Raw genomic sequence first — 27,792 nt, forward strand, 5'->3', positions numbered from 1 at the left:
CACTGAGCGCTCAACCTCCTCGTCTGACATGACAGAATATATTATATATCTGGCACCAGGGTAGAAGTAAAACGCACTCACCGGTGTGCTGAACAACAGCCCACAATATGGCACTGAGTAGCACACAACTGTATGTGACGGACCTCACAAATACGTGATCTATATAAGTGAGGTCAGTAGAAACGCCCCTCCCCCACACACCTGTAGGGCTTGTAGGAGAAGTAAAGGGATAGGTATAAGCTGACAGTAAGCGGAAAATAAGCACAGACAGGCAGCACTAGCAAAAGTCACATACCATGCAGAAGTAATACTCACTGCACCGTACACTACAATCAACCTGCCCAGATTCAGTGTCTGGGAGGGCTATAGTGCTGTGTAAGCTGTCCTTAATCAGGGGAGAGGTACACAGGGGGACCGGTCCGCATGCTCCCTGAGAGATCTGCGCTGCCACTGTGAGAAAATGGCCGCTGGAGACCTCAGAGGAGTGGCCGAAGAGTCTGCAGCTCAGCGACGCCAGACTGCGTGCTGAAAGGCGCGCTGAGCTGAGGGGAGGAGCCGCTGAACAGGGAAGGCTTCCTCCCCTGGCTGGCCATAACCCCAGGGATGCTGGCTTCCCGCTTGCCCCTTTATCCCTGGTGGTCTAGTGGTCCCACGGGTTATGGGGGGGGCTCGCCGCCACTGCCAGCAGCCTCCGGTCTGTCCCCAGGACCAGAGGCTAAAGGACTGCATTTAAGGCATTCCGCGCGCCGCCGCTAGCCAGCGACGCGCGGCTTACCTGAATCCCCGGCGACTCCGGCAGCAGTCCTGGGAAGTAGACAGAGTCCGGCTAGTACGGACTCTGCCCTCCCGCCGCGATCCCCAGATCAGTACTGGCGTCGCGGCGCCAGTCGGGGATCAGAGCGGCAGCGTGGGCGTCTGTACAGACAGCCCTTCGCTGCCATCTGTAGTAAAAGAAACTAAAATAAATAAATAAATAAAAAAGCTTCTGGGGGCTGCTCCTGCAGCCCCCCTGCGCGGTGACCGACTCCGGCCGGGCACCAGCTTACACTGAGGTGCCTGTGGCTCGGGGGCGGGGTATAGAGGAGGACCCAAGTGCATCCTGGGAGCTAAAAGCTTAACTGTGTGGTGCCCATGGATCCTGTTCCAGCTATAACCCCAAGGTCAACCCTGTGGACCCCCTATGGACCCTGAAGTAGAAAGTTCAATTAAAGACAAACAACGTGAGTGTGTATAGGCTATGGACATCCCATGCCTATGTACGTATAATACATGGCAGGGCCGGCGCTAGGCTGTGCTGCGCCCAGCGCCGTCCCGAGTTGCCGCCCCTTCCCTCCTCCACTCCCTCCCCCTAAGCTTACATATGTCCTATAGCGCCGGGAGGGAGGGTGGGCGTTTCCTGCGCACTCCGGAAACAGTAGCGCTCCGGGCGACGGACCGGCTTGCCCGTGCTTGGAGCCGCTACTGGGCCTTGGGTAAACATTTACTCTATTGTAAATAAAAAAGCAAAAAAAAAAAAAAAAAACACACACATCAAAACAAATCAACATGGACACTAATTTTATTAAAAGGAATTATTTTCTGACCATAATGTGTTTCTTCCCTTTTACTATTCCCTCCCCAAACACCCAGATAGCAGAAACTCATTAAACACTTGAGCGGTAAAATACTATATTATCGTATGATATCACACATACACAACAGTGTGTGCATACACATTTTGGAACATTTACCTTTTCAGAAAACAAAACAAAATAAACAAAAACCAAAGCACACTTCACTTATTGCTGTTAACGCGTTTAAGGAACCTCTTGCGTAATGTCTGGACATTAATGATGGCTGTTTCAGTGCACATTAACTATTTCACTGCTATGGTTGGATGAGAGAGAGGGAGGAGTGAAAAGGTTTTAGTGAGGGCCAACAAAGTGCCTCTTGGCATGGAAAAGTAGGGTCAGAATATGGAATGTGAATGTCCTCTAATGGAGGGTCGGCTAAGCGCTGTAAGGGTATTTGAGCAGCAAGGCTTCCCCTGGCACTAATTTTATGCTCTTTAGGGAGACACTGCTCCCCTCCTTTCGTTCTGGGTTTGAACTTAACACCACCGCACACTGCTCTGGCAGGTTCTCCTTTTCTAAGGACACATCTATCTCATTATCTGGGTCCAAGTTCATTACTGACACATATCTTTCATTCTGGTCCCAGCTGCGCTCAAACGCCAGTGATGTATTAGTCTGGTCCAGCAATCTGAAGTCGCCGTGTAGAAGTGACCGCTCTTTTCCTCGTAGCTCACTCAGACGTTTGTAGAGACTGAGTATGGAATTCTTATCCTCTTCCTGAGCCTGGAGACAAACATAAAGTGGTTACAGTAAACATATAAAGACAAAACTCAGTTGTCATGCCAGAAAGCTGGTCTTACAAAGATTCAGATTTACAGGTCAGAAAGATTAAAACACTGGGATTTGATATAAGCTTCAGTAATGCACAAAAGTTTTTCTTTACTGCTTTCTGAAACTTGGTTGCTAAGTAGAGCAAAGGTCGTTCTCAGGAACTTGCCAACACTGGATTATCGGAGAATAATAAAGGCAGCTGAGTCAGGCGGAGATAATGTCCTTAGTGCATGGAATGCTAAAGGCAGGCATTCTAAAACTGGCTGCTTAGCAGATTTCACTGTTAGGGGCAAAGAGCACTGATTGTACAAAGGCACACAGATTATTGTGGGGAATAAAAGCCAGAAAGTCCAGGTTGCAAAAATGCAATCATTATATTCATATATTAGTTTAAATCAGTTCCATATTAAAAATAATAACACTTTACCAGTAGGGGCAACTTTCATGTTTAGCTTTGTAGAGCCTTTTTGTAGAAATCTGGAATTAAACCTTCTTGTTGTGCCTTTACTCTAGTAACCAGGCTGGGAAGCCTTCCAGCTGTATACACATCAGAGTATGTAAAGTCATTCTCCTCTTGTGGCCAATTCTGGACAGACATAGTTCAGCATTTAAACTGTACAGAGCATTTAGCGCATAGGTCCTGATTCAGCACTGGGTGGATTTGCAAAGCCGCACACAAGCAGCTTTGCAATTCTGTCCTTGCTATTATGCTAATGCAGCATCATGCCTGCTGCATGCATGAATGATCCTAGCGGCGTCCATGGACGCCGCATGGGATCATCTGCATGATCCACGGCCGGAGTCATGCAGACTGGCCATCGCAGTTCACGAAAAGAGGCCAGGAAATCTCTGTCACCCGATGGAGATCCTGGCCTCTTACCCCCCCCACCCCCCCAACGTCGGAGACACCTTCCCTGCCCAGAAACAGCAGTAGACTGAAAAATCTGCTTACAAACTGTGGCCCTCATTCAGAGCCACTCGCTATTTGCGGTCGTTCGTTCTAAAACAAGGGGTGGCTATTCAAATGAACCGTTCGCTGTTTGCGGTCTGTTCACGCCTCTAGGTCTGAACGAGCGAACAAAACTTGCGTTCGTTTTTTGGAAAAATACGCCCCCTGGCCGCTCGCATCCTACGTCATGTCCACTATTTATTAGATTAATCGAGTACATCGACCAGGGTATGAACTGCTCGCTATTCTTGTGGTTGGTTTTTGCTACCACAATTTTGCGAGCAGTTCTGGCTATAAAAGAACCCAGTGACGTGGTCAATGACGCTGCTGTTTTAAATATGCACACCCATAAAACGCCCGTTTTGACCTTTAAGCACGCCTGCGATCGGATCTCCACTCCCCGTTTTCAAGCACCTTCCCCTGTTACCACCCACATACGCCTCTTTCTGTCACTCAAATTATCAGGCATTCGCTATTTTGCGAGCACATGAATTTCGGCCGCACTGAGTGGTTCGCGCATGCGTATTACGATCCGTACGCATGCGCAGTTGGGCAAACATCGCTCGGAGCGAACGAGCAGCCACTTGCGTCCGGCTCTGAATCAGGGCCTGTGTGCGATCACGCAGACCGTACTGCACATGCACAGGATGGGTTGGGCACCTGTCCATCAGGAATCTGCGATTAGCAGCGCACTTACGTATGCTGCTGAATCAGCCCCATAGGTAGTAGTGATACCACTGCTGATATACTGTAGCTGGGCTGGTCACAAGTAAACAAAACCAAAGAGGGAAGATTTTGGTTGACAAATGCCCCAGGTTGAGCTGGCTCTCTTACCCTTATAAAGTTGAACAATCCAGATGCTCAGAGCTTGAGCATACAGATCTAACAGGGATGCATTAGCACAGCCACATGATGACAACACCAACTGCTTTCACATTTGTACTGCTAGCCCCTTTGAATAACTTACAGTTATATTGAGATTCTTCAACACACTGGGACACGGCCTCACCTTAAATGTGATGTTCTGGTTGACATCAAATGCAAGATCTGTTGCACCGTTAGAGAATCCATGGTTCGCAGAATTATCCCACTGCATGTATGGGCCGCTGGACGCCGCAGGCTGTGGAGCAGAGAAGATGTAAGGGACAATGTGAAGACTAGTCCATGGTGACAGGAGGAGTTTTTGTCTATATTCCTACTTTAGCCCAAATTAGTTCTTGCCTGGGCCTGTTTATTGCTGCCATTTTTAATTAACCCCATGCCAATGGGAAATGATGCTATTAAATTAAAATGCATATGCAGGGAGATCACTTACCTTACCAGGCAGGTCTTTAAGACCAATCTCATCTCCATACAAAGTTAAAGGTATGCCCTGAAGTGTGAAGAGCAGGAGCTGATACACACGCAGCAACTTCTCATGCACCACAGTAGCCAGGTGTCCCAAACGCGGCCTAGCCTACAGGATAAAAATATAGAAATATTACACATAAATGCACTAAGACTATTGGCTGCACACTCTATAATCTATAGACAAGACAGTAAACTTACAGATTGTATAGACCTCATACAGGTATAATCAAGGTTTTCAAAACGCACTAGCACAATTAACAAGCAGTTTTGAGTATGAAAAAACAATACATGACAATACATGATATAAACTTCTTTACGTCAAACAGTTTCTAATCCTAGGTTTTATTTGTGCCTTTGTATTAATCTAATGTAAATGTATTCAGATGTAATAAACGTCTCACAATACAACAGTTTGGGATGTGGCCAAGTAACAAGGAATATGTGTGACACAGCTGTGAAAAGGTAAGGCATCATTGGGCTGTGGGCAGGTTCAGAACAGGACAGAGCGGGTAGGTGAAGAGTTTGCTCATAGACTACCTAGGGAGACGGGAGAAATGATGTGTAGCACAGGTATATCCTTGTGCAAGGACCAATTAAGCAAACACCATATGAATTTACAATCCGCCATATTTTCAGCTCTATACCTTTCCTTTTTGAACTGTACTTACCGTCCAGAGAATCCTGTCCTGGTCACTTTCAGGATCATGGTACTGCTTTATGCGCTCTCCCAGAGACTTATTTGCATTGTTGAGCAAAAAGCGTGTGGTTAACATGCCAGAGGTGTTATTGAGGATCGTCAGTACATTTTCACTGCGAGGATCATGTGTTGAGGCAAGCAGCACCCTATGGGGAGGATTGATTAAATGGTAAAGCTGCGCACACACACACAACGATTTTGTTACCAACAATTTTATGAACGATTTTCTGACAGATTTTTTAAAGTGTAATGAACGATTTTTGTAAATTCCCTTAATGAAAATCGTTCAGTTGGTCAGTCAGAATGAACTAGAAACGGGAATGCGCATGAACGATAATCGTTCAGCGTCATAACTCAGAAACTGAACGATTTTTTCAACGATTGAAAGATAACTATGTCGTTATAGTTAAATCGTTCAAAACATCGTTACGTGTGTATGGACCTTAAAGGAGCATACACACTAGACGATATGCTCCCTGAGCGATATCGTCTAGTGTGTCCCTGGCAGAGTGTGCTCAATATCGTTCATGACATTCAGCACACCCGCTGAACGACATCATTAACGATATCGTTCAGCGCCGCGCTCTCTCCCCCATTCCCCAACATGCAGCAACCTGACAATATCGTCAGGTTGGCCTGCATGTTTGCCCGATGAACGATAAAGACGAACAACCTGCGGGAACGCGCATTGTTCGTCGTTTAGGTAAAAAAATGGACGATAAAGTGCACGACTGGACGATAACGATATAGTTATCGTTCAGTCGTCCACTTTAATCGCCCAGTGTGTACACACACCTTAAGGGTTACGCTGATCACAGACCGTTTCTTATAAAGGTAGAAGTAGGTGTGTGATCGAGAAACAGAAAATAGTCAAATGCAAGATAATCAGCAAATAATCACAAGGACCAGAGACATTACAGTTGCTCTACAACCGAATAATAGATTTTCCTAAGGTTTCCATTTCCCAGGGGGCTGCTCCATGCAATCGTTTTGCCCAGGGCAAGTATGCTGAGGCAGCTGGAAAGAGGACAAGCTGCAATCAAGATATTTGGCTTCTGATTAGTCCTCCTGCCCACAACTCCCTCAAATCGGTTAATTATTTGGGGGGAGAGGCACCTTAAGCTGGGGTACACACTAGGTTGACGTGTGGACCGTTCGGCCGACCCGTTGACCTACCTGACGATGTGGTAGGCTTGACAGCTCAACTGGGCAGGCATTTAAATTGCCCGCCCAGTTGAGCTGTCAAATCATCGCCGGGTCCCCGCAGCAAGTGTATGGGCCATCGGCAGGTCGCCCGTGCACACCAGCAGATGACCGATATATAACCCATCTGCTGTGTTGGACAGCGGATCGGATATGACTGTTCACAGACATATAAACCGTACACACACGGCAAATGCTCTCTAGATATATTGCCCTTTCAATGGAACGGGCAATATATCTATCAGTGTGTACCCAGCTTTAGTACGGTTCTTTACTAAGAGGTGGTGCAACTTTAAATAAAAAAAGTATAATGCTGGTACATATTATAAGAGATAGTATGAGAGGTCTAGAAAATCACCTTGCTTTCCCTTCTGAGCTGTGGTTAACAGTGACGTTCCTGAATTCTGCAAGGAGCTCATCTGGCTGTAACGTCAGAGAAGGAATGGTAAGCTTTACCAAATAAAAGAAGCTTAATAAATTAAAGAAAAAGTGAAGCACTGAAATATTACTTACATCAAACATGTTCTCAATACCATCGAAATAAATTCCTCCAACGCCTAATTCCAACCAAAAATCCATGGCATTCTACAGAAAGGAACATTAAACAGTGTCAAGCCATTTGCTTTACAAATGCAGAACTTTAAAAATAATATATTCATGACTATTGTTTAAAAATAGGAGCAGAGATCGGAAGTAACTTTTTTTCTCTCTAAAGAACTACACATATAAACAATAATCCTCCTCACTTTCATTTGGCTTGGCAGCTCACTCTCCGGTGCAGTCCTATCCTTGCTAAACCAGACGTCTTCACCGCGGTAATTTGGAGTGAGGTCTAAAATGATCTGAATGCCTGAAAAAGAAAAATGGGTCAGGTTATTTGTTTTTTTCTGAAATTAAGAATTGAAATAAATTTGCTCAATGCAATTTAGGGTGTGTCCGTCACTAAGAACAATCAGGATACTTACTCTTCTTGCGAGCTGCCTCTAAAAGAGCCTTGAAATTATCTATTGTCCCATATTGTATGTCGATTTCCTTGAGCTTAGTCTCGGAAAGATTGTTTGCAGAAGTTACATGCAGGGGTCCGATCACAAGACCCTTCACTTTCAGGGTGCTGAGGGAATCCAGTCTTTGTTGTATTCCTAAAAAATAAATAAGAATGAAAATGCAGAGATGAGCACAGCTGGCAAACGGGTTACACTTTTGTTATGTTCCCCTCCCCCCAAATGCATAAACATCATCAAATATATAGTACAGTTGAGGGATTTTGCATGCCTGCGAAATAGGTTTACATTTCACAAACCGCAATGAAAGACAAATATACAAGGACAGCATGTGCCCAGGTAGAGCCATTTTAGGCCCCCTTTACAGTGTCTCTTATGACCTATAAACAAAATACAGGATTTAATTAGACATGTAAGGAAAGGCTAGTCTGGACAAAGTGTATACTTATTGCATGAAGCAACGCTATGTTAAAAGGCATTATAAGAAAAAGTGACAGGCCTATACTTGATCACAAATCGTCAGTATGAATGTTATGGATATTTGTAATTGGCAGTAAAGTACTATGGGCCTGATTCATTAAGAAATTGCAACTGCGCACACAGACGATAGTTGCGTTTTGCAAATTAGCGAAGGCTCCACTGCAATAGGCCTGCGTGTCAGTGCCTTTGAATACCGTTACAGGCGTTGTATTTTTTTGGGATATACTTAGGATGCAGTTTTACCAATAATGCATTATTGTGCTAGTCGGATTTTATCATCTCAGTTCACAGCTAAAAAAAGTCCCATGACTATAACTAAAAAAAAAAGCCTGTATTTAACTTCCTACAAAGCAAAATTATTGTGTCATCCAGTGGCGCTGGATATAAAATGTTGCAAAACACAAAGTATTGGGATAGTACTTAATCCTTATCAGAAATTTGAGATCCTGCTGATCATCCTTTTGTATCTGGAGTTCTCAAAATCTTCATACTTTGTCCATATGATACATGTAACAAAAATAGTAAAGGACTGTCTTAATAGTCTGATGTAATTTTCCTATTAATGTTCATATGCAGAATGACGTTGTTCTTATCAAATAGGCACATATGGTTGATGCGTATCCCACTCACATTAGAAAGTGTGGTTTAACTCCTAAAAAGGTTTCTTTTCCTTCCTAATTGTTATTCCAAACAAGTCTTTTTATATCGTGACACACAAATGTTTATGAGGGGTGAAGTGATGCGTACCCTACTCACATGGTGTAAATGCTGTAACCTGCATATAATGGTTTCTTTTCGGATATCCTCCTGGAGTATCCTCGGGGTTAATTCCCATATGATGTTTCCTCATAAAGAAGGAAATGGTATATGTTTGCTAAAAGCTTTTAATAACATATAAGATAAACTCAAACATACATAAAAGTGAGAAATAAAAAATAAGTATATGTTGACCTGATAGTAGCAAAATAATCCTCCGTCTCGTCAGAGAGGAAACAGCCAAAGTTGTCCAATAGTTAAAAAATCCCTGTATCCAACGCGTTTCGACCTGTCCCTGCAGGTCTTTTTCAAGGTATAGGGATTCATGTATACACTAGTGTCTTAAATACCCTGTGTAATCAATTAGTCTCAATTGTCACTTAATTGGTGCATAGACTACACGTTTCTGTAGAGATCTACCTTCTAGAGGTGGAAATACATATTCCGGGGTTGGTGGTAACCTAATGTCTCCCAACCGGATTTCCTCCGGAAATGGTTAAGCACGTTCGTCTCCTATTGAGTTCCCCCAAGGCTCGCTACCCACGTGTATGAGCGTTGAACTTCCTCCACGTGGGTAGCGTACGCCTGTGCTCCTAAGTCCACAGCACATCACGTTGAAGCCGGCTCCGGCATCCGACCGGAAGCCGCGTCACATATTTACATGTTTTTATTTATTTATTGTGTTTTACACTAAGTTTATGTATTTAAACACCCCCTTTGAAACCATGAGGCTACAATATGGCCACCGCTAATGTGAGACATTCCCTCCGTATGCTGTGCCCCAGCTTGTCTGTCGCCGGACGTGCGTCATGGCCCAATGACGCGGCTTCCGTTCGGACGCCGGGGCCGGCTTCAACGTGATGTGCTGTGGACTTAGGAGCACGGGCGCACGCTACCCACGTGGAGGAAGTTCAACGCTCATACACGTGGGTAGCGAGCCTTGGGGGAACTCAATATGAGACGAACGTGCTTAACCATTTCCGGAGGAAATCCGGTTGGGAGACATTAGGTAACCACCAACCCCGGAATATGTATTTCCACCTCTAGAAGGTAGATCTCTACAGAAACGTGTAGTCTATACACCAATTGAGTGACAATTGAGACTAATTGATTACACAGGGTATTTAAGACACTAGTGTATACATGAATCCCTATACCTTGAAAAAGACCTGCAGGGACAGGTCGAAACGCGTTGGATACAGGGATTTTTTAACTATTGGACAACTTTGGCTGTTTCCTCTCTGACGAGACGGAGGATTATTTTGCTACTATCAGGTCAACATATACTTATTTTTTATTTCTCACTTTTATGTATGTTTGAGTTTATCTTATATGTTATTAAAAGCTTTTAGCAAACATATACCATTTCCTTCTTTATGAGGAAACATCATATGGGAATTAACCCCGAGGATACTCCAGGAGGATATCCGAAAAGAAACCATTATATGCAGGTTACAGCATTTACACCATGTGAGTAGGGTACGCATCACTTCACCCCTCATAAACATTTGTGTGTCACGATATAAAAAGACTTGTTTGGAATAACAATTAGGAAGGAAGAGTAAAGAAACCTTTTTAGGAGTTAAACCACACTTTCTAATGTGAGTGGGGTACGCATCAACCATATGTGCCTATTTGATAAGAACAACGTCATTCTGCATATGAACATTAATAGGAAAATTACATCAGACTATTAAGACAGTCCTTTACTATTTTTGTTACATGTATCATATGGACAAAGTATGAAGATTTTGAGAACTCCAGATACAAAAGGATGATCAGCAGGATCTCAAATTTCTGATAAGGATTAAGTACTATCCCAATACTTTGTGTTTTGCAACATTTTATATCCAGCGCCACTGGATGACACAATAATTTTGCTTTGTTGGATTATATGCATTGGAGTCGGGTGAGCCTCCATTTGTTGTGTTGAACTGGGGGCAGCAGGTTTTGCGCACCATACCTTATAGTCACTTTTTAATAGACTGTATTTAACTTCCTGTCCGACATCTAAAAGCTAAACACAGAAAGAAATAGATCTTCCAGAGATATTACACATGGGTAAGTACGCACATGTAGATCTAATTATGTAGATTGTTGGCTGTGGTTTAAGGGATTTCCACACAATAAGGTATTCAAAGAGCTGATGTAATCAAAACGGCGACCAGCTCAGACTGGTGTAGAACAGCTTCCTGTGTGATGCCGGGTCTTCTGATGCAATCCTGTCATGCTGTTGCTGTGTCATTCATAGATCAGCAGTCACAGCACTACATTAGTCTTACACACAGTAAATGTAATACAGTGACGCAGTGACAGTCCTATAGTCTTAAAAATGAGCTCATAAGCTTAGCTACACCAGACTGAACTGACTGATATATAATAAAAGCTTTCATATTACACTTACAAGTACCTACAGTACACACCAATTTGCCCACATTTCCAATCAGATTAGAACCCCTTATGATACTTACCAACAATGTCACCGATTCCATTATTGTCGGAGTCTTGGAAGTTTTTAGGGTCTCCAAGCTGATAAAGAGGTCCCTTATTCCACCACTCCATAGCAGGCAATGGACGACAGCGAGGGGCTTGGACAATGATGACCACAGCTCCTGCAAGCATTCCAGCCCAGCCTAACCAGAAGAGGATAAGCAAGGCCCAGCGGACTTTCACCCACCCTGGGGTGCCTGCCACCTTCAGAAGCTCTTCTTTGGACAGTCCAGTGAACTTCAGAGCCCGTCTGCCAATTTCATCATCTTCATCCTCCAGCTTTACTTTAACGACACCATTCTTCTCACCTGCTACTGGAAGGTCCTCTGCCTCAGCAGCCATAGGCTGCTTCTCTGGGTCAATTTCATTCAACTCAACGTCTTTCATATCTAGAGCTGTATCTTGCGTCATGTCTAAAAGAATACAACAAATAGGTGCGACCATAAAAAAAAAAATAAAGACAATTATACACTTATTTGACAAAACAAAACCTGTCACAATAGTAACATTAATCAAAATGACCTAGGTTTGTATAAACAAACAGTGATAGTAAACTATATGTAAATATTAAAAGCTTACTGAATAAGCATTGACAGTCCTATAAATAGCCTGTGTAAGAGGTTACAGTAAACCTATGTGTGCATTTTCCTCAGTTATTCGATTATAGAGAACACAGCTAGAGCTCTCACCAGTCTTTGTGTAGAAGAAAGCAGTCAGATAGTGCTTGCTAGCTTTGCATGGCAGAGACTGTTAAATAGATCCTTTGTCACTCCCCTTTAGCACAGAGACTGCCTCCTTATTCTCTTAAGGGGGAACTGTAATGTTCATTGTGATACAGTGTATTAAAGGCAAACAGAAAAGGTTTAACACACACAGGGGCATATGTATCAAGCTGATTTTTACATAGAATTATGCAGAAACTGCAGTTTCTGCATAATTTTATATAAAAATCCTTTGTACTAATAGCACAATGCAGGAGATTTCACAGAAATATCCGGCAAAATGCTAATTAGCACTTCAGATCGCAGTCCCCATTATTGTTAATGGGGACTACGATCTGAACCCTATGTATGTACTAAACTCCAAAAAGCAAAGGTTTTCGGAGTTTAGCACCAGTAGTTTACACGGAATGGGTATGAAATACCGCCGGCCGCATGGCCGGCGGTTCGATTGCCGTCAGCGGCAACCCGACAGGAGCAGAGTGCGACGCAGCGGATGCCCGACAGCACTGGAAATCCCGTTCGTGGATAGGTAAGTATCCACTAACCTAACCCCCCTAACCCTCCTTAGGGGTGCCTAACCCTAACTTCCCCCCCAAGTGCCTAACCCTAATCCCCCCTCTAAGTGCCTAACCCTAACCAACCCCTTCCCCGCTACCTAAACCTAAGTCCCCCGGGGGGGTGCCTAACCCTAAGCCCCCCCCGGGGGTGCCTAACCCTCCCTCCCCCTAGCCTAACCCTCCCGGGGGGGTGCCTAACCCTAAGTCCCCCCCGGGAGCCCTAAACCTATGCCCCCCCCCCCCCCCGGCGGCGCCCGGCATCACTATGATCGTGATGCGGGGCGCCGGTCTCCCGGCGTCGGGGAAATGCGGGCGTCTACATCTAGACACCCGGCATTTCACCCATGCCGAGATAAGACAGTTGGGAAGCCGGCTGCCGGTATATAGGCAGTCGGCTTCCCGATTGCTTTCCGTTTACACCATCTTCAGATGGTGCAAACTACTGTTTGTCTATGGGGGCTCCAGGGGAAGGAGAGAGATCTTTCGATCTGTGCCCCGCAGTCCCCAGCCGGCCCCGGAAGCTGATGCTGTGCGCAGTGTCAGCATCCTCACCCAGGAAAGTCTTTCACTTCTGTGAAAGACTTCTCCTAAATGCCAGGGATATAAACATTCGAGATCCCGGTAGGACATAGCCGGGATAACTCTATTAAAAATGAAAATATCCCCAGCGAGTTGGACCGTTAATAATGGCGGCAGTACTGCGATTATTAATACATAGACCCCACAATCTCAGTGATGAAGTGAATTGACTATTGTTTTTTGTTAATAAATAATGACAATGTTAAATCTGGTGTTTGGTAATTATGGGCCTGATTCAGAGTTGTACGTAAACCCAATGGTTTAGACAAAACTCCAATGTTTTCCTATCGGTGCATGCACAGGATCTGTACTGCGCATTTGCCAATCTCTGTCTGCAGCGACAGTCGCAGTTCCCTCTAACAGCCATTTGGGGGCACTGCGAAGATGGTGTAAACTACCGATGCTAAACTCTGAAAAGCTTGGCTTTTTGGAGTTTAGTACATAGGGGTGTTTGTAGTCCCCATTCGTAATAATGGGGACTGTGATCTGCAGTGCTAATTAGTACTTTGCTGGAGATTCTGTGAAATGTCCTGCACTGTGCTATTAGTACATAGGTACAGTACAAAAAATTTGGCAGAAACTGCAGTTTATGCATAATTTTATTTTAAAATCAGCTTGATACATACAATGCCTCAGTGCCTTACCATGTCACTCTGCTGAAAAATCAAAGCTCTAGAAATATTTCACTTTACTAATCATTCAAATATCCCAGAAGTTCGCTCAAAAATATTTTCAACAAACCAACATTTCTCTCACATCTCAAAAGTTAAACTATTAACTGGGATCATGCTGTGTTTACATCGCTGTGCTTCATCTTATGCATTTCTATGAATATGCAGCAAATCTTTTTCCTGTACTAGCGTATGGTGTTTACATTGCAGACGACTGAACACAATGCACATTTAAGAGCCATGGAAATGTGTTCGAACTGCACCATAACATAATATTGTCTCTGACCTCTACTGGACCACATGCTCATGCAGCAATACCGAATGGCGTACCACAGACTTTCACCATGCTGAGTCTACTCTGCAAGAGTTTTCTCACTTTGGGGGAGATGTATCAAAGCTTGGAGAGATAAAGTACCGATCATTCAGCTCCCAACTGTCGGCTGTGTTTGAAAAATGGCATTACTGGTTGGTACTTTGAGGTCTATATATTAATAATCTCGGTACTACCGCAATTAACGGTCCAACTAGCTGGGGATATTTTCATTTTTAATAAAAATATCCCGGCTATGTACTACCGGGAACTCGCAGAGTTACATCCCCGGCATTTAGGAGAAGTCTTTCACAGAAGTGAAAGCGGTTTCCCCATGGGGAAGCTGACACTGCGCATGTGCACAGTGTCAGCTTCCGGGGCCTGCAGGGGAGAGATCGAAATATCTCTCTCCTTCCCCTGGAGCCCGCATAGACAAACAGTAGTTTACCCCATCTAAAGATGGTGTAAACTACCGGTGCTAAACTCCGAAAAGCTTTGCTTTTTGGAGTTTAGTGCATAGGGGTCAGATCGTAGTCACCATTGATAATAATGGGGACTGTGATCTGCAGCGCTAATTAGCACTTTGTCAGAGATTTCTGTGAAATGTCCTGCATTGTGCTATGAGTACAAAGGATTGATACATAAATGTATGCAGAAACTGCAGTTTCTGCATAATTTTATGTAAAAATCAGTTTGATATATAGGCCCCTATGTATAAGGTTTTGTCTAGGCTTTTCAACAACCTGTGTATAAGCCCTCAGGGATTAGTGTGAGCATCTGGTAATTCTCTACTAACAAGAAAATCAAGGTTCATACCTTTGAAAGAAAAGATATAGATCAAAGTCTCTTTGTTTCATATTTACTTTGAATCAAGTATTGGGTATTAATTATGTTGCAGTGACTGCAGATCACAGATAAGGTGTTAATGCTTTGTTCAGAAGCAAACCCTTGAACACCTAAAGCAGTGGTTCTCAACTTCAAGTACCCCCAACAGGGACTGTTTGAGGATATCTGTGTGCGGAAGCAGGTGGAATAATTACAGGCCCAGCAAAATATATTAATTTACCTGTGATGATTAAAAAAAACACACAAAACACGACCTGTTGGAGGGACTTTAGGACCACTGATTAGGAGCACAAAGTTTACTTTATTAAGGGGCCCATTTATCAAAGTGTATTTGAGGTATGATCCTCGAAAAAACACGTTTTCGGTGGTTTACCTCAAATACTAAGTATCCCCCCGTATGTATTAAGGAGGTGATCCCTCCATTACTGCTGCGCAGAACCTCCTGTACTGCCCGGCAGCTCTCCGGAGACATTGCAGGGACAGGCTCCTTTCGGAGCCCGTGTCCCTGCTTGTCCCGGATGATATATCCGGCCGATAGGATCACTTTTTGCAATGCAATCATGGGCAGCCCGAGCAGTCTCCTATGCCAAAGGGGGGAGCGATGATGATCTCGCCCCCGTTGGCTGTGGGGCACACAGCGCCCCCCCTCCCCAGAGCGCAGCGCCGCGTTGGAAATGTTTTTTTTCCCGCCCGTGATTAGGCCACGCCCCCTACCTGCCCCCAGTCCGGCTCGACCCGCTGCAACAGCAGATGATGGTCGTTCAGTGTGTATGAACGACCATCATCTGCAGATATACCTTTACAGTAGTTTACATCATCTGAAGATGGTGTAAACTACCAGGGCCAAACTACGAAAAACTTTGTTTTTGGAGTTCAGTACATAGGGGTCAGATCATAGTCCCCATTGATAATAAATCTCCAGCGTTGTGCTTTTTGTATATAACTACAATACATAAAGTTATGCAGAAACTGCAGTTTCTGCATAATTTTATGTAAAAAAACAGCTTAATACATAGGCCCCTTATAATTTTATACTTAAGGATCCAATACACTGTAAATGTGTCTTCAAAATTTACAGCCTTTCTGTTCTCCTTCCAAACAATATGTTCAATATTCTTGGTAGCACTTAGGGGCCCATTTATCATTGATCGCTTTTGCAACATGATCAGGGCATGCCAGTAACGCCCCTGATCGCATTGCAAAAAGCAATCTCTTCAGCCGGATGTATCATCTGGGACATGGGCTCCGAAAAGGAGCCCGTCCCTGCGATGTCTCCACAGAGCTGCACATCCACCATAGCCGGGGAGGGTTCTGGCGGATCCCTCCACCGGCTAATAGTGCACGGTGTAGCCCATAGGCTACAGTGGCTAACGTCATCTTCAGAATGCATTAGCTGTGGGGACCAATATCTGGAATGCATCGCATGGAGGTGGCTGCCAGCGGAAATGGAGGGATCACAGCAGGTGTCGGAGATACCTGCTGTGGTCCCTCCTTAATACATCCGGGGGATACATAGTATTTGAGGTAAACCCCCGAAAAGGGTGTTTTCGGGGATTTTACCTCATACATTTTGATAAATGGGCCCCTATGAATTAATAATCGCAGCACTACTGCAATATTTAACAGTCCGTGTCTCCACTGACTTTTTCATTTTTAACTAAATTTCTGTTTAATGTACAAAATGTAGCTCGCAGGGACAGCAGTAGCGATAACCACTGTCCTGCAAGTGGCATCTCTGACATACTGGATGAGTATTACACATTGTCGAAAGACTCCTCCAAATAATCTGACACTGCTCATGTCAGATTCAGGAGCGAGCTGGACTGAGGCTACGGGAGAGGGACCCTAAGAACCCACTTCAAAGCCTCCATAGGCATAAAACTGCTTTCATCATCTGACAATGGCATAATCTAAAAGGGACGAAATCTGAAAAGCTTCACTTTTCAGAGTTTGGAACAAGGGTTTAGGGGTATATGTATCAAGCTTATTGTTACATAAAAATAAGCAGAAACTGCAATTTCTGCATGATTTTATGTATTGTTGCTTTGTACTAATAGCACAATGCAGATTTCACAGACATCTCCAGCAAAGTGCCAATTATCATTTCATATCGCAGTCCCCATTATTGTCAATGGAGACTACGGACTGACCCCTATGTACTAAACTCCAAAAAGCAAAGCTTTTCAGAGTTTGGCCACTGTAGTTTACACCATCTTCAGATGGTGTAAACTACTGTAATCCTATGGAGGCGCCAGGTGCAGGAGCGAGATCTTTTGATGCCTCCCCGGCAGCCCCCGGCCTGCTTCGGAAGCTGACACTGAAAAAATGCCCGGAGACAAGATGGATACATAATCGTGGCAGCCCATAGACCCCAAAGACCGTAGTCCCCAAAGATAATAATGGGGACTGTGCTCTGCATTTCTAATTAGCCTTCTGCAGGAAATTTGTTAAATCACCTATATTAGGCTATTAGTACATTGCATAATTTTATAAAATTATGCAAAAACTGCAGTTTCTACATAACTTTATGGAAAAAACCCTTGATAAACAGGCCTCATATTTAAGGTGGTCCTATTATACAGTGCTGTCTGAACATATCCCATGATAAGTAGTTCTGAGTATGTTATGAACATTGTTGAGCAGAACATGATATGTTGCAATCTGTGCTGCAGCAGTGATTTGAGCAGAGCAGATCATGCATAAACAAGGTTTCGTCTGAGTGTGTAGCGAGTCTGCCAGCAAAGACAGTAAACACGTTCCTGAGATAGCAGGTCCATCTATATTAAGGCAGGATCATGTACAGGTCGTTGTTTACCGATGGAATTGGGAATACATATGTATAGAGACGTGTTCTGACCTGCTGTAATAGGTTACAAATGAGTGCAACAACACTTCCTTATTTATAGAGGCTTATCATGTGCATCCAGCAGGAAGGCTTCTGCTTAATCAGCGGTTATAAAAGCTGTGGCCAAGCACTGGCGTACCCTTTACGTTCATTTAAGCAAAACAAATCAATGTGCAGAGACTGCAGGAGATAATACTGTGATCATTCTTCATTTAGAGAAGTGGGGGCGGAATTATGTGGAAGCAACTGAGCACATGGAATAACAAGTGGGGGAGGAGGGGGCTCTTACATTGCTGAACTCAGAATGGAAATACCGGCGGGATTGTTCCCGATGTGTCGTAGGACGGACATCCTGCAATTCACAGAAGAGCAGATGTACTAACACACCCTGCTTCCCCGTGGCGTTACCTTCCTGGGATTCAAAGGCTGGAATGTGCGGGTACCTGCACACAACTAGTGCGGTCCCAGGATCCAGCATGGCGGCGGCCAGGAGAGGACGCTCGCGCGCGCCAATGTATCAAGGGGATACTACGAGAACGTACTCGTACACACTACACAAACTCGGATTATACTATATAGTTCCCCACTCTGTCCCGGTGTGCCACGCCTTGTTTACGCCCCTCTCACATAAGGAGAACGCATGTAATTATCACAGTGCACAAAATGGCCACTGCTTGTGGCACGAAATGGCGGCGTATCGTGTTGTAATTAAGCAATAATACAGAACACCAGCTCTTGCCGATGCTAGAAACATTATTACCTTTGTAAAAAATACCGGATAAATAAACGGGTTAATTACACTCTACAGAAACGTTATGTTGTGTGTGTTCTCCTTCCAACATGCCACTTCCCCTGGTGCACTACACATACGCTATGCTCAGATGAGTTATTAATTAATTTTATTAAAACAGCTTTCCTATCATCTACAGAAGGGGCAATATATAAAGAGGAGAAACTCCCCTTTTTTTCTGCGTTTTCATTGAAAAAAAAGAAAGGTTTTTATTTTAATACTCAAAATGTAGCTGGTGGCATTCTGTGGAGAAATAAGATATTTTGCCAGCAGCGACCAATATTTTTTGCCATTACACCGCCGCCATAGCTGTCTATAGCTTTAAACTGTTCGGGTTACTTACCCAGCAACAAGAGCATAGTTTTTGTCACTTGTCAAAAAAAGGAACACTGACAGAGGATGGCGTTATGCTTACCTAGGGGAATATCCAATTGGCTACGAGGTTTTGCCCGCTAAAATTAACGCAGACCTCGCAATCAATTTTAGATTACTGTGGCTATGCACACTCCTGATACCTGCAGTATCCATTTGAAAAAAAATTGGTTGAAGGAGGGGAATTTTTTTTTTACTCAGAGGCGGTAGTGGGTGCAGCGAGCGGGTGCAATGTTATACCCCTTTTACATCTAAGTCCTGGGTCTGACCCGGGATTTGAAACATGGGGCCTGATTCTGACCCGGTTGCGAGCGCACCGGGTCGATGGTGGGCCAGTGCGCATGGGCACGACGGAGCCGGCCTCGTCGTGCGCATGCGCGAGACCCGGATAACGACGGGCACTCCGTCGTTCTGGGTCTCGTACCAAAAGGGGCGTGCTGTCGATGTTGAGTGACAGCACGCCCCCTTTGGTGGGCGGGCCGGGGGGGTGGCTGCCCAAACGGAAGCGTTCCCATGTGCGTTCCCATGCGTTCCCCTCCGTTTAGGGGCAGCCCCACTGACATCACGAGTGAGTAATAGAGCCGAAATCTCTCTGGGGCTTGCGGCCACGAGACCCTACCACAAGGATTTCGTCGCATTCCCGATGGTCGCGATGGTCTTGACCATCGCAACCATCTTCCTGGCCGCTCGCTGTAGCTGTGGGTGGTCACCCACAGCTATGCAAGCGGCCAGGAGGCCGTTCTAAAAAAAAAAATAGCCCGGCCCTGATTCAGAGAGAGCGCTCTGTCAGAGCGTCCGGCTCTGAATCAGGGCCATGGTTCCAAACTGGGTCAGACCCCTTTGACACTGTGTCGCCAATCTGGGTTATTCCTCGGTTATTCCTGGGTCACTCAACCCAGGAATCCAACCCTGGCCCCTTTTACACCTAGCAGCAACTAAACTCAGGTTTTAGCTGTGGTGTAAAAGGGGTATTAGTGGTGCAAGTGTAGTGTGTGCAGGGATGGGATGCAGGGTTAGGTGTAGTGTGTGCGGGCAGAGGGTGCAGGGTTAGGAGTACTACCTATCCTGTGCCCGGTCCATGGAATCTGTCTTCGATGCTAGATATGAGACGTAGGAGGAGGACAGCACTACAGAAGATGAGTATTTAAAGACTAAGCGTTAATGGTGTCCAAAGGGTTCCAAAGCAAGTGCCGCTAATTTTTCATTAAAATATGGATTTTAGTAAAACGCTCTGGAAGTGCTCAAGAAAAAAATCAAAACCCTGCAGCCAAATTGAGCACTAAAATTCTTGCACCTGCAGTAGAAACCCTGTAGGTGCGATATATCTGGTAGACTCGCACCTAATTGGATATGCCCCCTAAGGTCCCACTGCAGCAAATGTAGTAGGAGGTGTCTGTAAAGCTGGCCACACATCTAAAGATTATCTGCCCAACCAGCCAACTAGTTGATTGGTTGGAATGAAAATCTGGTAACGTATGAAAGCAAATGACAATCAGCAATTTTCTCCCAAACACCGGAAAATGTACAAAAACTGTTGTTTGAACAGATTGTTTAGATCAAACATTTAACAAACTTGTTTGAAAGACCATTTTCATATGTTTTCTGGCATTTAGGAGCAAATTGCTGGTCATCATTTACTCCCATACATTACCAGATTTTCATTCCAATCAATCAATTAGTTGGATGGTTGGACAGAAAATCTTTAGGTGTGTGGCCAGCTTAAGAAATAGACACCTCTTTGCTGTATTTGCAATCCGAGTGCACCGTTCACAGACGCTGCCTCAGATGAGCGTGATAGTTGCACCTTTGGCAAGGTTGCGTAAGATGAGACTTACTCAGCCTGGCCGGTTCCAGGCACTTTGCGAGGCCTGGAGATCTGCGTCCACGGAAGTGGACCCTGGCCTCGTTCCTCCTGGAAAATGGGGGCGACATGGCCCCGTTTCCAGGAACGCTGGTCACCTATGCCCTGCCCTGGCCCCCCCAAAAGCAGCAGCATGTTATTCATGCTGCGCTTGGGGGATCTGTGAGAGAGATCAGAGGACCCGTTCTTCACTTGCGCAGAAAGGGCCCTGTGCAGACTTCCAAAATATAAAAAATGTATGCAAACCGTTGGGTTTACACACATCTCTGTATCAGCCCTCAGTTTGTATATAATGCGCATGCTCAGTCCAGGGGGAAAAATTACGTCTGTCCCATTCATGCATAGTCTGGCCACACAAATAGAACTACTGGGGGTGAATAGATCGCTGGAGGGGTAGGTTAAGCGCAACACCTCTCCAGTGATAAAGGACAATTTGGGATATACTTGGCAATAATCGCGCAATTATTTTGGCCAATATCATCACGATTGTTACTATTTTTCCTTACTTTTTCTTTGCCGGGAAAGCGATTGAATTAACATCCTGCCCCTGCAAAGTCCCCACAGCCAGTCTTTTCAGTGGTCCAAAAAGACTGCACTGCTCTGCACATGCCTTACCTCTGTACAGTATATATACATACACATATATATATATATATATATATATATATTGTGACACAGTTAGGTTAGGGGGTCCTTCTCCTGGGTAGAGGACTCCTTCCTTACACACACACACAGCAGCAGGGAAGCAGCACACCAGTCTGGATGCAAGTACAAGCTGGTCGGCGCCAGTCTTTATTGTACAATGTCAGAAATATAAAGAAAACATAAACATAAATCCTAGCCCTGTCGGGGCACTAACTTCACAGGTAGTTCCCTCACTACCAGAACCTGGCAGGGCCTAATGCCCTTGCCAGCAACAAAGCACAGCACAGTACTTACAGATAGGTTTTCCAAGTGTCTCTGAGCAAACTCCCTGTCTGCTCTCCCAGGTGAGACAATCAGCCCTAAACAAACTAGGCTTATATTGGCCACTCTCAGGTGGAAAACTAACAAGCCTGTTACCAGGCTGCGAGAACCAAAACCTGGAGTGGCCGTGGGTGGAGCCCTCCCTCTCCTCTCACCCACAACCCCCAGGTCCCAAACCGGCTTTTCAAAAAGCCGAAACTCAAGCCTGCTACACTGCAGACTTTCTCCTGGGGATATAAAACACATAAGACAGGAATCTGGGATAAATGTCCTTGTCACAGACCACTTTACTAGTGATCCTATCACATATCCCCCCCCTTTGTTTCGACCTATGGGGCGGAACAACTGAAGCCCCAAAACAATGAACGCGTGACAACTCGTCAGCTTTAGACAACAGGCCCCCTGGCCTGTGTTCCACTGAAAATGTAAAAGTTTGTAACGCCAAGAACCATCTCGTAATTCTCGCATTACTGTCCTTATTTTCGGACATCCACTTCAAAGGGGCATGGTCAGTGATCAATTTGAACTTTCTACCAACCAAGTAGTACCTGAGAGCCTCTAACGCCCACTTTATGGCCAACGCCTCCTTCTCCACTGTCGCATCGGGTAGGCATCGAATTTTGAAACACTGTTCAACTTTCGGAAGTCATTGTAGAAACGCACACTCCCGACGGGCTTTGGAATCAACCCAATGGGACTTGACCATTCCCTATGTAATTCTTCAATAACCCTTAACTCTAGCATGTTTTTAATTTCTTTTGACACCGATTCTCTTTGTGCTACTGGTAACCTATAGGGCTTTAGATTTACTGGAGGGGCTCGGTCAGCCGCCACGTACCTCTCCACCAGCTCGACCAACTGGTCCGCGGACTTAGGGTCTGCATGGCTCACCCACTTGCGCAGAGTCGCGGGTAACGATCGCAGGTACCGTCCATCACGACCCTTTCCACGATCTGTGGTCCCGTCAGCGTCTCGGGCTGTAGCCATTTTGAGGACAGATGACGAGGTCATGCATCTGTGAACGTGGAGGCTTGTCCATATGGAACTCCCAGCGGTGGACCCGTTGGGCACGAACAAAGGTGGTGACTCCCAAGCGAGTTAGGATCTCCTGTTTTAGTTTTTTATAGTCCTTGGCATCAGCCAGGCATAAGTCGAAATAGGCCTTTTGTGGCTCCCGAGACAAAAAAGGTGCCACCAGACTTGCCCACTGCTCCTGGGGCCAACTCTCCCTTTCGGCCATTCTTTCAAATGCGGCGAGATAGGCCTCCACATCATCGCCCGAAGTCATCTTTTGGAGGAAGTGACTGGCTCGTACGGAGTGAGTGGTGGTGGGAGGACCAGTAGTAACATCTCTGGGCCGGGCGACCAGGTGCTGTACCACCTCTCTTAAGGCCTGGCGGGTTTCCTTGATGGCGACCTGTTGTTGCCTCTGGGCTGTCTCCAAGGCCAACAGTTGCACCCTGGTGGATTCCTGCTGAGCCCTGGTAGATTCCTGCTGAGCCCTGGTAGATTCCTGCTGAGCCCTGGTAGATTCCAGCTGAAGTTGGTTCGTCTCCTGCTGAGCTCCTGTAGCTTGGAGCAAGGCCTTAATAATTTCCTCCATTTTGTTCTGGGGTGTAGGTTGGAAGCTGAACCTTGCCTCTCTGAGCATTGGCTGACGCCTCCTCTATGGGACTCCAAGGACATAGTGTTATTTCCACACTCACAAATTGGGCGTCTGTCCCTTTAATTTTCAAATGGAAAGTTTTCCTCTCGCTGCAACTTCAGTGTGTGTGGGTGCCTGCATTCTCCACCATATTGTGACACAGTTAGGTTAGGAGGTCCCTCTCCTGGGTAGAGGACTCCTTCCTTACACACACACACAGTAGCAGGGAAGCAGCACACCAGTCTGGATGCAAGTACAAGCTGGTCGGCGCCAGTCTTTATTGTACAATGTCAGAAATATAAAGAAAACATAAACATACATCCTAGCCCTGTCGGGGCACTAACTTCACAGGTAGTTCCCTCACTACCAGAACCTGGCAGGCCCTAATGCCCTCGCCAGCAACAAAGCACAGCACAGTACTTACAGATAGGTTTTCCAAGTGTCTCTGAGCAAACTCCCTGTCTGCTCTCCCAGGTGAGACAATCAGTCCTAAACAAACTAGGCTTATATTGGGCACTCTCAGGTGGAAAACTAACAAGCCTGTTACCAGGCTGCGAGAACCAAAACCTGGAGTGGCCGTGGGTGGAGCCCTCCCTCTCCTCTCACCCACAACCCCCAGGTCCCAAACCGGCTTTTCAAAAAGCCGAAACTCAAGCCTGCTACACTGCAGACTTTCTCCTGGGGATTTAAAACACATAAGACAGGAATCTGGGATAAATGTCCCTGTCACAGACCACTTTACCAGTGATCCTATCACAATATATATATATATATATATATACATAGTTGTACATGGATGTTGACTATGGAGCGACCAGCTAGTTGATTATAAATATAATAAATATGTGACTAAAACTCACGTGTATACATATATATATATGTAATACGTTACAAAGTGCAAGTGCTATATGTGCAGAAAGTGTAAAGTTGTAGACCATCTAGAACACTACCCTGAGGGGTATAATTCCCATACCAGATCAACTAGTAGAATCATTCGGACTTATATCACTAAGTTATGGTTTTGAACAATATTCACCATAAGAAAATCTCCATCAAGTAACAAAATGGATGAAGAGGATGGCGGTGACATGGAGACATTTTACATATACTGTCATTCCACTCTGGTTACGCCCAATCTTGACTGACCTTGGAAGCTAAGCAGAGTTGGGCCTGGTCAGTACCTGGATGGGACACCTCCAGAGCATACTGGGTGCAGTATATGTCAATTACCTCCTAAAAAGAAGGATCGTCCAAAAGCAATATTTGGAAGAAAGAATATAAACATCCAAAATATTATATCCAAAGAGAAGATTTAACAGTGTGACAAAATGTGAAATAAAGAGAAAAAAAGACATTATGAATGGATATCATCTTCACCAGAGACTTTTATTAGCTTAATAACAAATGGAAGGACTATGCTGTGAAAGGATCTGATCTATGGACATTTCTCACTTAAAAGATACTTTATTACAGTATCAGACAAGATTCTAACACTAAATCATTTAAGGTTAACTATAAATCGTTTATATTAGTTAACTAATTACCCTGTGTATACATATATTTCCAGATCTTCAGGTTTTCCCAAATAGATAGCAATGTGCTGAGTACAAAGAAATATTTATAAATGATTATTCTACTATTGTGTTTATTATCCTTAGATCGGGAGCCATGCGCATGCGCAATCGAGCGTCCAATGAGGGTCCTATACTCCGTGGCCGCAATATCCAAAGTATGGGCGGAAGTAATGAACTCCGGGTAGGAGGACTCGCGGCCAGACCATAGAGATGTGAAGCACCGCAGAGATGACATCCGGAGGAAAAAACAACTGCCGGGAATCGGCAAGAGACGCACCACACAGAGGCGGACATGACGTCACCAGTCCGGGCGGAAGGGCACACAAACTAATCCTGTGAGGGCGGAAGTGCCGGAAAAGTCAGATTTTAAACTCTGTATTTGAACATTTTTTATCCGTGATGCTAATGATTATGATTACTCATATGGACCTATTGAATCACCCTATAATTAATCTCTTTTGAGTCCCGCCCACATGTTAAATGGGGCGGGCACCGGATATTGAAGCAATGATGAAGTCTTGAACTGACGAAACGCGTTGGTGCCTGTTGTTTCTATGCCTGCCACATGAACTAATAAGTCACTACCTCAGATAAGCTGCTCTACCTTTATTTTCGTTATTTATTTATGTTTTATTATTAATTTATATATCTGTATGTGTATCAATTGCCTTGCTTTTTTAAAGCAAGTGATGTTTTTATTCTAAACTGTTATATTAAATTATGTGTTTTAACTTATACTTGTTGCACTTTAATCTTGATTGATTTTTCATATAAGTTTTAATAGTTTTTACATTGTGTTAAAAATGAATGGAGCATTTTTCACTACATGTACATTCTAATCAGTTTCCTGCACTTTATTCATGTATTCATGTACTTATACATGTGACGACTTTACACTTTTTGCACATATAGCACTTGCACTTTGTAATGTATTATATGTGTATATATATATATACAGTACAGCAAAGCCCGGCTCTCCAAGTCCGTGTGTTAACTTGCCCAGGTGTCCGCACAGGTAAATGTAGAAGAAGTCCAAAGGAGCGGCACTCAGGGTCTGGAATCAAATCGCTTTAATGTGGACAAAGCAAACAGCTACAGCAACGTTTCAGTGCTCAACAGGCACCGTCATCAGGCTAAAGAACATACAAACAGTGTCCTACCTTATACCTGTTCATAACACCACGTGGAAGCCATATCCGGGTCCGGGACCGCACTCCCTTGCCGGCGGCATAAAGATGACGTCATCACGCAACGTGATCCGTCATCGAAAAAGTGCCCATCACCATGACTACAAAGCATAACAATACTACATCAATTAGCTAATACATACTACCAGACATACAAACATATGCATAATAAGCAATATCTATACTGTATACATAATCAATTAGGGCAATACTACGATAAATATCAATCACTAGATAAGAAAATTAAGTATCATATCATACTATAAATATTCCAACAATAATTAAATGTCTTATAAAATATCACAAAAAGAATCATGATTATATACTATAGACATTGGTAAGCTACAGAGTTAAAGAAAGTTGTTTAAACCCAAATGCTCATTAAGGCCCTTGGGAACAAGGGTACCCAATAAAAAAATCCATTTGCTTTCCAATCTCAATCATTTCAAACCCCTATTGCCACCACGCATGGAGAAGGGCACATGATCGATCATACGATATCTAAGTGTGGACAGTGGATGAGGTGCATTACAAAAGTGACGCGCGACCTGTTGGTCACTATGGCCAGTAGCTATAGCAGAGCGGATGGCGGAATGATGTGCCGCCATGCATTCTTTAAATGTATGCTCCGTCTTACCAATATAACATAATCCGCAAGGGCAAATAATCTGGTATATAATAAATATAGAATTACAGGTAAGACGATGTTTAATACTAAATTTTTTACCAGAATGTGGATGATAAAAATATTCCCCAGTTAACATAAATCCACATGTAGTACATGTACACTTAAAACACCCTTTCTTGGCCATTAAAAAAAATTTTTTTGGACAGAGGATATGATTTACAACATCTCCAATTACCTAAGGCTAAAGCCTTAAAATTGGACCGTAATAAAGCATTGGAGTCCTCTAATGATAAACAAAATACTATGCCTTTACTACCATGGGTTTCTCACTATAATCCAGTTAGTAGTAGCATTACACAAATTGGTAAAAACCTTTGGTCTATGATACAAAGCGATCATGAGTTAAAAATGGATAATGTGAGATTATTAAATAGTTAAAAACGTGGTTGTAACCTACAGGACTATTTGGTTAGAACTGATATCTCTAATTATAACAAGGATACCAATAAAAAAAATTTAATGGCCAAGAAAGGGTGTTTTAAGTGTACATGTACTACATGTGGATTTATGTTAACTGGGGAACATTTTTATCATCCGCATTCTGGTAAAAAATTTAGTATTAAACATCTCTTTACCTGTAATTCTAAATTTATTATATACCAGGTTATTTGCCCTTGCGGATTATTTTATATTGGTAAGACGGAGCGTACATTTAAAGAACGCATGGCGGCACATCGTTCCGCCATCCGTTCTGCTATAGCTACTGGCCATAGTGACCAACCGGTAGCACGTCACTTTTGTAATGCACCTCATCCACTATCCACACTTAGATATCGTATGAACGATCATGTGCCCTTCTCCATGCGTGGTGGCAATAGGGGTTTGAAATGATTGAGATTGGAAAGCAAATGGATTTTTTTATTGGGTAC

The 27,792-nt window shown here is 44.3% G+C and overlaps 1 protein-coding gene and 1 pseudogene across 3 annotated transcripts; one reads left to right on the plus strand and one right to left on the minus strand.

The window, feature by feature from the left end:
* Window positions 1-1,540: 1,540 nt before the first annotated feature.
* Window positions 1,541-18,343, minus strand: SLC3A2 (solute carrier family 3 member 2). 3 transcript variants are annotated; one of them, XM_088468399.1, is made up of 10 exons: window positions 18,249-18,343; window positions 11,292-11,723; window positions 7,549-7,722; window positions 7,330-7,433; window positions 7,097-7,168; window positions 6,942-7,006; window positions 5,352-5,526; window positions 4,649-4,789; window positions 4,343-4,453; window positions 1,541-2,336 (listed from the first exon to the last, which is right to left on the minus strand). In XM_088468399.1, the coding sequence occupies exons 1-10, from the start codon at window positions 18,316-18,318 to the stop codon at window positions 1,989-1,991; spliced, it is 1,692 nt and encodes a 563-aa protein (XP_088324525.1). In that variant the 5' UTR covers window positions 18,319-18,343; the 3' UTR covers window positions 1,541-1,988. The 3 variants fall into 3 exon arrangements, with proteins under 3 accessions (XP_088324525.1, XP_088324527.1, XP_088324526.1); XM_088468401.1 differs by lacking the exon at window positions 18,249-18,343 and adding an exon at window positions 18,130-18,232; XM_088468400.1 differs by lacking the exon at window positions 18,249-18,343 and adding an exon at window positions 12,000-12,085.
* A 6,234-nt stretch (window positions 18,344-24,577) lies between these two features.
* LOC148532093 (5S ribosomal RNA) lies at window positions 24,578-24,696 on the plus strand (annotated as a pseudogene).
* Window positions 24,697-27,792: the final 3,096 nt, after the last annotated feature.

Source organism: Taudactylus pleione, unplaced genomic scaffold (assembly GCF_031769625.1).
Source record: "Taudactylus pleione unplaced genomic scaffold, aTauple2 ptg000085l, whole genome shotgun sequence".
In the NCBI taxonomy this organism is placed as follows: domain Eukaryota; kingdom Metazoa; phylum Chordata; class Amphibia; order Anura; family Myobatrachidae; genus Taudactylus; species Taudactylus pleione.